General features: G+C 32.4%; 1 protein-coding gene across 1 annotated transcript in view; it reads right to left on the bottom strand.

Annotated features, from left to right (window-relative positions):
- Window positions 1-12,500, bottom strand: part of sv (paired box protein shaven) — a 205,183-nt gene that overhangs the window by 137,405 nt on the left and 55,278 nt on the right. Inside the window, exon 3 of the mRNA XM_085658232.1 lies at window positions 6,631-6,660. Within this exon, the coding sequence (XP_085514358.1) occupies window positions 6,631-6,660 (30 nt within the window). The remainder of the gene's footprint in view (window positions 1-6,630; window positions 6,661-12,500) is intronic.

Genomic DNA, 12,500 nt, shown 5'->3' with positions numbered 1-12,500 from the left:
GGAACAACACGGAGCAGACGAGTAGTAACCCTTAACGTCGTATCCAAGGCGATACGTCGTTGATCGTTGTTGTGCTCGTGTACGTTTTGGAAAAGAAAGAAGATGAAGAAGAAGAAGAAACACAAAAAGAAAAACAAAACAAAAAAAAAAAAAAAAAAGAACAAAAAAAATTGAAAGAAGAACGAGAAAAACAAGAACTAATTGATTTATGCATGTACGTAATCGAAAGAGGAAGGTGAGAAGAAAAAAAAATTAATAGAAAAAAAAGAAGAAAAGATAGAGAAGAATTATAACGACGCTAGTGATATGATCTAATGCGTCGATATGGAAATAATCTTTTCTTTCTTTTTTTTCGATTTTTTTTTTCTTTTTTTTTTTTTTTTTTTCTTTTTTTTTTTTTAATACAAACATTAAGAGAATAAAATGTGATATTTTAGAAAGCAGAGGAAACACCACGATGAAATTTGTTATGTGGAAGATATTGAAAAAAGAAAAAAAAAAAAAAGAAAATAGAAAGAAGAAAGAAGAAAAAGAAGAATAAAAGAAAAAAGGACGGAAAGACAATGTTTTACAAAACGTGACGAAATACGTGATGTAGGAATAGAAATCTTTAATATCATTACAATATTTTATTAGAAGAAATCATTTGGATAGAAGCTTTGAATCGATTGCAGTGAATCAGCAGGCTCTCCTCTTTGACTCGATATATATATATATATATATATATATATATATATATATATATATGTACATATATATAGATAGAGACAGCCGATCGGTTGTGCGTTGCTAAACGCATTATAAGCCTCCTCCGTTCCACGGCACTCTCCTCCTCTCGTAGGGAACAGCAGTCATTAAACCAGTACTCTAGACAACTGGTGCTGATTATTTAGCAATACAAATCATTCGTCGTACGACCGTGTCTCTCTTTTCTCTCCTCGTCGCTCTTCGTACCATTCCATCTCTGTCTTTCTCTCCTCTTTCCTTCTCATAAATTTTCTTTACCTCTTTCTCTCTCTCTCTCTCTTTTTCTATCTATTCCTTCTCTCTCTCTCTCTCTCTCTCTTTTTCTCTCTTTCATCCGCCAAGCAAGTTCTCGCGTGCGCGGGCGTGGTACACACGTATGTAGGTATGTATATACCTACGTACCACTTACGCCAAGAGGCCAACGAAACGTTCCTTATAGAAACTTATATGCATGTGTTTAGGTACGTCGTTAATAGTCAATACGTATGCATAGATCTATAACGTTGTGTGCGCGAAGTCAGCATCAGATACCAAGCCAAGAGAAACAGTTTTGTTGATTAGCGAGCTCGTTGAACCGGCCGTATTACTTTTGTCGAATCGTAGAAACGTTCGCTCGGCCATTCCCTCGAGAGTTATGGCGGATGGACATGTTTTAAATCTTTTACCCGTACGTAAATAGTTACTTTACGTACGCTTCTACTTATGTAGTTAACGTGTCCCCTGTCTCTTCGAGAACCTATGTATATACGTATGTATACATATACGTTTACATATACGCGTACATATACATATACATATATACATATATATGTAGATCATATATATATATATATATATATATATATATATATATATAGTATATATTTAGATCATTCTCTTAAACCTCTATCAAAAATCATCTTTTATCATTCATGAAATCAATCTAATATATTCGAAGAAGAAAGGAAGGTACGTAAGAAGAAAATTAATGTATGAAGAAATAAATAAATGAATAAATAATTATCGAATACGTTTTAAATAAAGTGAAAACGTTTTTAGAAAATACATCGATTTTCTTGCGAGTTAGCCATTAGTAAGATAAGCAAAAAGCGTTCCAAGTTAAATAGTTTCAAGAAGGATAGAGAGAGAGTGCACCGTCACGATCCAGAAACAGGTGCGGAATCCTTGGTAATACGGATGCATTAGAACTCGACCTCACTCTTTCCTTCTCTCTCCTCTCTCTCTCTCTCTCTCTCTCTTTCTTTCTAACGTTCGTCGATTCATCGTCCAGGGTATTCGCGATAACGCGCCGTTATCGTACAGCCCGTCTGCCAGGTCGATGTTATCGGGCGTGCTTCTGCTAATCGGCTTCAACCGAGTAAGTAAGTAAGAAAGAAAGAAAGATAGATAGATAGATAGAAAGAGAAAATAAAGATAGGGAGAGAGAGAGAGAGAGAGAAAGAGAGAAAGAAAGAGGGTGAGCGTTTATTCGAAAGGTAGAAGGGAGACACGACGGCTGGCTTCCTGAATCCTTCGCTAAGACGGTGGCATCGTACTGATGGACGGTAGGAAAGACGCTTACTTTGCTATCGTATGTATGTATATATGCATGTATGTATGTATGTAGTTATATGCCGGTATCTTTGAAATCGGCCTACGATAGGCCGGGGTCATCTGGGTCAACTTGTACCTTCCTGCATCGTCGTTTTCTTCTATTCCTTCCTACTACGTTTCTTCTTCTTCTTCTTCTTCTTCTTCTCCTGCTTCTTCTTCTTCTTCTTCTTCTTCTTCTTCTTATTTTTCTTATAGAATACCTTAACCTTCGTTTACGATCTATCTCAGGCGTTCGGTCTTACGGAAAGATAATTTCGATCAGAATGATGTCGAGTAATACAATACATTGTTTTCGTAAGAGAAATTACTAATGGAAATTAGAATTATCCTGTTACATCATCGTCACGATTCTATTTAGTTCTTAAATAGAAGCATACTGGATGTCAACAATATCGATTGTGCGATTTTCTTTGACTTTGTCTTTTCTTTTTCTTTTCTTTTGTTTTTTTTTTCCTTTTTTTTTTCTTTTTTTTTTTTATTTTTTCTATTTTTCTTATTTTCCTTTTATTTTTTTTTTAACATCTTTCACGTAAAATCTCCTTTTATAACTGTTCTATAATAAATTCGCATTTTTCATATGTATACAGATTTATTGTTTATTTATAAAACTAAACAAAAGAAAAAAAAAAAAGAAGAAAAAAAAAGAAGAAGAAAAGGAAAAAAGGAAATCGACGTTTCCAGGAGAGAATTAGACTTTGAAAATTTCGAAAAAATATTTAAATGAATCGAATATTCCACTTTATTCTTCTCGTTCATTTTCAGGGCGTAATAAATAAATAAAACGAATATATATATAATCGTAAACTTTTTTTTGTAAAAAACAAAAAGAAAAAAAAAAAACTCGATAATATGTGACCTCTCATAAGCACGCAATTATTATCAGATTTGATCGATACTATCGAAGTTATACGATCATAATATTATTGGCCTTGGATAATACGAAGAAAATTTTTTCTTCAAACCCATATTACTACTATTACTATTATTATTATTATTATTATTATTATTATTATTATTATTATTATTATTAAAAATTGTTGTCTTCGTTTCGCGCGTATAAAAAGTGTCATTTAATTTGAAGGATCGAAGATAAGGTCGAATTAAAAATCGATAAGGTTAAGATGCAGTTAGCAGGATGTTAAAAGCAAATGTTGAGGGGGTTAGCTCTTCGAAGGTAAGCATGGTAGGTGGCCTCTGGGACACGCGGAGAGCCGCATAATCGCGAGATTACGTAAGCAAGGCGAGCTTGTGTTGTTACGCTATAATTAGGATCGGCATAACCGCCGGTAAAGTTAGCCACGCCGTTGTAAACTCGACCGTGTGTAATCCGCGTCGTATTAATATACGTAGTCGATGATATAAACGTTCAATGATAATAAAGGGGGAAAGGGTGGTGAATGGGAAAGGTAGGAGAAGTGGTAGGAGGTTGAAGTGGAAGAAGAAAAAAGAAAAAGATTATAGTTTATCATAGCCAATTGTCGTAGTTACGTTTCATTTTCATTGGTATGATCCGTCCAATTTTTTCTTCATTTTTTCCATCTTTATTATTATTATTATTATTATTATTATTATAGGATATATTATTTTATATAGAAATTGTTATCTTATTTTTGACAAATACATTAGTTATTAATTAAATCGATCACGATTTCTTTCTTCGTATATTATTATAGATACAAAAGTATTTTGATTGATTAAAGATTTTTTTATTATAATGATTTTTATCAAGATTAATTTTCATTAATTAATTACAAATTTGTATTTCAAATGAAACGTCGTAAACTTTCTCTTTATATCTTTCTATCTCTTTCTCTCTCTCTCTCTCTCTCTCTCACTCTCTCTCTCTCTCTCTCTTTCTTTCTCTTTTCAAACGAGATAGATGATAATAACCATAAGCAAAAGAGAAAAAAAAACAAAAAGAACTACGAGAGAAAGGTGTAAAGGGAGAAAAAAAAAGGAGGAAGAAGAAGAAGAAGAAGAAGAAGAAGAGGAAAAAACAAAAATGATTTTCGAATCATTTGGGAAGAGGGTCATAATTACAATACATGAAGCACGTTCGTCGACGTTCCTTTTCCCATTGGAAGATTTGAATAAGCAGCTAATAAATCAGATTTCGTGAAGCTTTCGCGGGCGGGGGTGATTTACGAGAGGAAGTAAGATAAAAGAGAGAAGAAAGAAGAGAAAGGAGGAGGAGGAGAAGAAAGAGAAGTAGAAGTGGATGGAGGAGAAGAAAAAGAAGAAGAAGAAGAAGGAGGAGAAGGAGGAGGAGGAGGAGGAGGAGGAGGTAGAAAAAGAGGAGTGACGTAGAAACGACGTTTCGCATCGATCGATCTATACTCCGGGCTAAGTATCGCTAAACGGGCGGAGTTTAATAAATTAATAATCCCAACGCCATCGTAACTCGAGAATATTGATATTAGTGGTATTAATAGGGTTAGGTAGATAGATAGGAAGGTAGGTAGGTAGGTAGGTATGTAGGTAGGTATGTAGGTAGGTAGATAGAAGTAGATAGATAAGTAGTAGTAATAGTAGTAGTAATAGTAGTAGTAGTAGTGGTGGTGGTGGTGGTGGTGGTGGTAACGTTGATGATGGTGTCCATCGTAAGATTGTCGGTGGTGCGACGTGCTCTCGCACCCATGGATCGACGGTCACGAGCGTGAAATTCGTGCGGGCCTCGGTGAAAATCAAGATCTCCGCGAGTCTTCTGGCCGACGTATGCTTGATTAATACCCGCCCGTAATTACGCGGCTGCCTGAGGCTTTCGAAGGGCGTATGTGAGAGAAGAGGGCAGTCCTCGTTGATTCGCTCGAACGAAGAAGAAGGATGCCGCAAGGCTGAGAGTAAGACAGAGAGAGAGAGAGAGAGAGAGAGGGAAGATGAATAGGAAGGAAAAAAAAGGGTGGAGGAGGCTGTTAAGGCAACGCGAGCGAACGAAACCCTGACAGATTTCATCGTGGGCTGACGTAAACAATTTGCGAATGTAAATACCTGTTGAATATTGAGCGTGTTGAGAGAGAGAGAGAGAGAAAGAGAGAGAAAGGCCTCACACCGAGTCCCTCGCACCTTACAGAGCCGTTTACCCTTTAAACTCGTGATTACTCTCTGCGCCACCTCGGCCAGCCCTTCCACCCACCCACCGCGAAGGGAGACTGTACCTACGTCATTGGCATAAATTATGCGAACGTCGTAGCCGTCGGTGCTTCCAACACCTTCCTTCTTTCCTTCCTTCCTTCCTTCCTTCCTTCCTTCCTTCTTTCTTTCTTTCTCTCTTTTCTTCCTTCCTTTCTTTTTTTTTTATTTATTTATTTATTTCCTTCACTTCTTTTTTCTTTTCTCTCTCTCTCTCTCTCTCTCTCTCTCTCTCTGTCTAATCTATCTATCTATCTCTCACCGTATAAGTCTCATATAGAAAGGAACGATCGAGAGGCTTTATATATATATATATATATATATATGTATATACACGTAAAGAAAAAGTAAAAAAAGAAAAAAGAAAAAGAAAAAGAAAAGAAATTTGCAAATATCCTATCCTACAAAATACAGATATAAATTAATCCGTATGACGATTAATTATTTTTGTCTTTCTTTCATTTTCTTTTTTTTTTTTTTTTTTTTATACATATTTTATCTCCTACAAATACGATCTTCGATCGTACGACATTAATGTCGTTCATCGTATCGATCTAATTTAACGATGTATCGTATTAATAGACGTTCGTTTAAAATCTATTAAAGTTAGGAATTAATATTAGAATAGAAATGATTCGTAATGATAATGAAATAAGATAAAGTTTTAAATTAAACTTTCTCAATTATCTACGATAAGCTTTACATGTTATAAATGACAATTATAATTCCACAATAAGAATCTCGTTTGCTGATAAAATTTGATAAGTGGTTCGATATTTAGATGACTTCTACTACTGTCTCTCCCCTCCCCTCCCCTACCCTATTCTCCTTAATCCCCCTAGCCCTCCTATCCATTCCCTCCCCATACACGTTTGTTCAAGACTTTCATTTAATTGCCCTCGACCGATTCTAACGGTATCATTGATAACGGTCTAGAATAATCTATCCTTCTTATCCTTTTACGCCCGTCGTGTCTCGACGAACGATAATCGTTTACTTCTCTTTTTATCATCTTTTTTCTGTTATTCAGCACTTCCGGCCCGAAGCACTGACTCATTCGATAGAAAGTTACAAGCTTAGAAACGTTGTTTTAGTGTTACAAATTATATATATATATATATATATATAACGCATCAGAAACCTTGAAGAGATTCTACTCACCGTCTTGATTCATTCCATGGCCACCATCATCTGTGTAAAAAAAACAGAAAAAAAGAATACGATTACAGATTGAAACTAAAGGGATACTTAAATGAATTTTTAACTATACTTAAATTTCTAGTATTATTCGAAAGAATTTTTTAAAAAATTCTTTCCATTTTGTCTGTAACGCCGATATTTTAATATTTCATTTCTTCTCTTTCTTTCTTTTTTTTTTTTTTTTTTTTTTTTTTTTTCTTTTTTTTTTATAAATTTTAATAAAAGACACTAAAAGCTCGAACATTACAAGCTTTCAAATAATAACGGGATGGATCTAAATTATGTTTCAATTATTGATTATATATAATATTATATTAATAATATATAATTGTACATGATGATCCATTCAAATGAATCTCATTATTATCGATTTAAAATGTTTTCAATAATTAATTTATAACTTATATTTTGTAATTAATAAATTTAAATGAGAATACGTTTTCGTCTTATGCATTAAGTATATAATTAAAATCAATATTTCAACAATGAAATATATTGTAAGAGAAAGAGAAAGAGAGACGATAAAGCGTCGAGAGTCTCTTATAGTTTAAGTCGAATGTACCCGCCCTCGGGTCATGACGACCGTACCTCGATGGAAACTCGCACTGCAACCTATTTGTACTTGGACTTGGTCTTGGACTATCGCCGCATCTCGCAATGTTCCTTTATTTAACCCCATAAATAACCGACGCTATCTCACCCCGTATGCTTGGTTTCGTAAGAGCGCGAACGAAGCTGCCCGGACTACCTCCAAACGAAATATTACGTGCTGCCACTCAAACTGTTATGGAATTTACATGATGAGTATTCCCCATTAATACGCATAAATAGATATAAGTTGAGAAAAAAAAAAAAAAGAAAAGAAAAGAAAAGAAGAAATTTACACGTCGAACATCCTGGTTAATTGATTAAAGCGATTTATTCGCGAATTATTGATTGGTGGGCGAGATAATTTTGTTCCGTACGATTGATTTGAAACGTATCAAAAAAAAAAAAAAAAAAAAAAAAAAAAAAAAGCACAAAAAGACGATTCAAAAATCAAAAAAAATGAAAATTAAAAAAGAGAATAGCTCGTAAATAAATGATCATTATTTAATTGATATTTGACAAATTATTTAAAAGAAAAAAAAAAAAAATAAAGAGAAAAGAAAAAAGAAAAAGAAAAATGACTACTCGATAAGCAAACATCTATTCTCTAGAGATATATATGTTATATAGAGTTTTAGAGTTTTCTTTTTTTTTTTTTTTTTTTTTTCTTGTTACTCAGTGTCAAAAGAAGAAAAAAAAACAGAGAGAAAGAGAATCAAGAAAATCAAGAAGAAAAGAAAAGAAAGAAAGAAAGAAAAAAGTGGAAGTAACATTAATAATCTCGAAGCAAAAACATTTGAGTTATATACGAGTCGTATGCTTATAGATCGATGATAAATGATATATTACCACCTAATATATCGTAAAATTGACTGATCTAATATCGTCTTGTTTATATGATCGAACGATGGTTAAATAAATATTACATTAATATAGATATAGGATACCTATTTGCTATATATCTACATATATGTTGTAAGTCTAAATATTTTTTTAATATTTTCTTTTTTTTTTTTTTTTTTTACTACAGACGAGATATTAATCTCTCTCTCTCTCTCTCTCTCTCTCTCTCTCTCTCTCTCTCTCTCTCTCTCTCTCTCTCTCTCTATTCCCTTCTCTATTTATCTTTTTCTCTTTCTTTGATTTTCTTATCGTAAATAAGATCGTTAATGATCGGTAGAGGCTAGGTAGAGACCAGTAAAATTTCTTATTTCGTTCGATAAGCTAACCGCGACGAAATCAACCATCGTCTTTATTATTTACGATTTATATCGACGTGCCAACGTCATTAGGCAAACCCAAGGATGCCTTCTATATGCGGTATGATTATGACATTCGATTGATAGTCTTCTCTTAGTTCGCCGTCGTCTAAGTCGCCGTCGTCTAAGTCGTCGTAGTTGCTGTTTCCCCGTTAAAATTTATTGACCGATTTCAGTATAACCAGTAAAACTTTCAGTAGCTACTTTTACAGTTAAACTCATCGCGGCATCTTTCTTTAAAGGGATGAAAGACAAATATTCCAAGAAGAAAAGTATGTCGCCAATGATAATAACAAGTAAAAAGAAAGAAAAATTAAAAAAAAAAAAAAAAAAGAAAAAAAAATATACGCGTGTGTATGTTTGTCCGTGCGTGCGTCTGTGCGTGTGTGTGTATATGTGTGTATATACATATAATTACTCGAAAGAGAATTCGTAGACGGTGACGCATCGAGAGAAACTTTGCACGATTGATTCTCATGGAAATTAATTGTTTTCTTATCTCCATATTATGTTTACTATATTTATTTATTTATTTATTTATTTATTTATTTATTTATTTATTTATTTAATTAATTATTTATTTATTAAATTAATTATTATCATTATTATGATCTCATTATCTTTTTTTTTTTAATTATTAGTAACATATTAGAAAACGTTTTATTTAATTAAACCTGTATTAATATTATATACGTATATTATATATATATATATATATATATATATATATATATATATATATATACATCATAAAGTTATTGCACCGTTCGTTTAGAAAAAAAAAAAGAAAAAGAAAGGAAAAAAAAATTACATCAATCTGAATAGTGAACGATTAATTATTTCATTCTGTCGTATAGTAAGCGTGTTTTTTTTTCTCGTTTGTTTTTTTTCCCCTTTCCCACTCCACCCCATCTCACGCCCCGCCTTCTCCCTTCTTTTTCTTTCTATTTTATAAAATAAAGGACAACTTTACCCCTCTCCCCTCCGCCCCCCCCACCGCCCTCACCTCTCTCCCCATCCAGGAACTTTTTTCTGCTTAAGATTTTTTTTTCTCTTTTCTTTTCTTTTTTTTGTTCTTTTTACCTATCGATCTGTCGCATCGACGAGAAATCGACGAGAGATCGACGAGAGATCGACGAGAGAGTGAAAAAAGGGGGAAAAAAAAGATGGAAAAAAAAAGTTGTATATAACGGCGTACATAGTTGTGCATAGACGTACAATACATATGCATTTATATATATATATATATGTACATATATAATACATAAAAGTATTTAATCGGGGAAAAGTAAAAATCTTTCGATTTGTTAGAATCGATACAATGCGAAATGTAATGTTTCATAGAAACTTTCTCATATTTCTTTGCCAATATCGAACTACGATAGTATTTAAATGCGTTAATTTTATTCGACACAATCGGATTAATAGTCATCTGTCATCCATTATCTTTCTTACGTTATTTCATTCCCAATTGACAATAATTACGTAAATAACATTGCAAACTGTCGATTTTATTAATTATTTCGAAACGATTTATTATGGTATTCGAAAGATTAAAATTTCTTGCTTAGTCACGATCGCGAAAATTTAATCGTGAATGAGAGATTGATGTCAATGAAAAGAGAACAATGAAACGATTATTAGAAAAAAAAAAAAAAAAAAAAAAAAATACAAAGGATATGACAAATATTTTCCATATACTACGAAATAATCGTTGAGTAAGTCAATTCCATTATAAATGTAGTATCAATAATATATATCTATGTATGTTTGAATGATGAAGGGATACGGGGGGCAAGGGGAATTAGGAGGGGGGATAGGGGAGAGGGGAAAGGGGCATGTCATTAAACGATTTAATTCGCATTAGCAAAACACGAAGATTACGTAATCGATGTTTCCCGATGGCAACAAATCTAACGTCGCGATGTATTTTAATGTATCTATGTGTTATGTATTATGTATTTACTATTTCATTCGCATTTAAAGAGAGATATTCCAATGGTATTAATTACAAATTAATGCGAGCGCATAGACACGCACCATTAGCTATAATCGAAGACTGGTAAGTGTCTCGAGTCGATGTCTCTTTTTCCACGAGAGAGAGAGAGAGAGAGAGAGAGAGAGAGAGAAATAGAAGGAGAGAGAGAGAGGGAGATACATTTACTTACGTTTAAAGAGATCCATGTATATAAGGTTTTTCTACACAAACACGACTGTAAAAGATTTGTAAACCGGACTTGGTAATATTATTATTAGGAATTGATCCGATGGAATTGAAAAACGATCGAAGTTATATTTGAAATTGTTAAATCGAAAAAAGGAAGGATGGAAATGAAAGAAAAAGAAAAAGGAAAATAAAAAAAAAAAGAGAGAGAAAAGAAAAAGAATTAAATAAAGGATGAAGAAAAGAATAGAAAATGAAAAAGAGAAAAAAATTAGAAAAAAAAAAAAATAAGAAACAAAAAAGATATTAGAATGTATCTAGAAATATGTAAATACTGTCAAATTAAATCGCTTATGAACACGTTAATAACGTCATACGTTTGATTATGTAAATTCGTCGCTTTTTCTTTTCTTGTCCTTTTTCTTTTCTTTTTTTTCTTTTTTTTTCTTCCTTTTCTTCGTCTTTTTTCTCTTTTTTACATACAAAATATGACAATTAAAACGTGTCGATACTTCATTCATTTTTTCAATTGATTTATTTTTTTTCTTTTTTTTTTTTTTTTATTTAATTTTATATAATTTTGATTTAATATTAATTTTGCGCTTTATATAATTGTACTTTTTTCAATGGAAAATATTTCTTTAATGATAACATCAATTAAAATATATTTTCTTATCTTTTGTTTGATTTATATATATATATATATACATCTCTCTCTCTCTCTCTCTCTCTCTCTCTCTCTCTCTCTCTCTCTCTCTCTCACTTGCGCGTGGGCAATAAATTCTAACGAGTTTGAATAATTCATTTGAAAATTATATTTATAAGCGAACGACTCGTGACTTTTTTTTCTCTCTCTCTCTCTCTTACGTGAATATATCTAAAGTGAAAGAAAGTACAAGCAAACTCGAGAAGTCCTTTCAAGATTGACATTAAGCTTTCGAATAAGCAAGAAGTCGATCACTGTCACGCGTTACGCTATCGTATTTACTCTCTTCCTCGATTATCGTCGTTATTCGGGTATTAGATCGGCGATAACGATAATTTATATATATATATATATATATATATATATATATATATATATATCCAAGAAGATATCTGGAATCACGTAGTTGAAGGTGGGTCTTACGATTGATTTGATTGCAAGTTTTAACTTCCTTCTCAGTATCTCTCTCTCTTTCTCTCTCTCACTCTCTTTCTTTTCTTCTCTTTCTCTTTGTCCTTATCTCTGTCCCTATCTCTCTCTCTCTCTCTCTCTCTGTCTCTCTTTCTATCCTTCCTCCCATCAACAGCGTGATACAACAAATATTTAGAATCGTAACGAGCCACTAACGCGTGTATGATAAATATGATTAATACATAGCAATGTGGATAATTGAAAAACCGGTATCGATAGGACAACGTAGATATCATTTAATATAATGAAATGATCTTTAAAAGATCGAATCATAAATCTTTCTTTTACGAAATAATAATTCATTTAATAATTAATCATCGTACCAAAATTATCAATCTATTATCCATTATCTCATTATGAAAAATATATAAATATATAAATATATATGTATTTATATATTTTTCATAATGAAAGAAAAAGATAGAGAAAGAGAGAGAGAAAGAGAGAGAGAGAGAGAGAGAGAGAGAGAGTTAAGGATCATTCGGTTAGGTTCCAATCAACGTAAAACCAATACCATGAAAAGTGTTAGTAATAAACGATACCCACCAATCACATTTTGATTCATCTCTCGAAATCTTTTTACATGTTTATTTTAATTTCACAGTTCAACGTGGTATATACATATACATATACCTATGTATAT

Source organism: Vespa mandarinia, chromosome 1, assembly GCF_050613455.1.
Source record: "Vespa mandarinia isolate Hongniang chromosome 1, ASM5061345v1, whole genome shotgun sequence".
Taxonomy (NCBI): Eukaryota; Metazoa; Arthropoda; class Insecta; order Hymenoptera; family Vespidae; genus Vespa; species Vespa mandarinia.
Note: the sequence above shows the minus strand (reverse complement) of the source record. Positions and strands in the feature narration are given on the sequence as shown.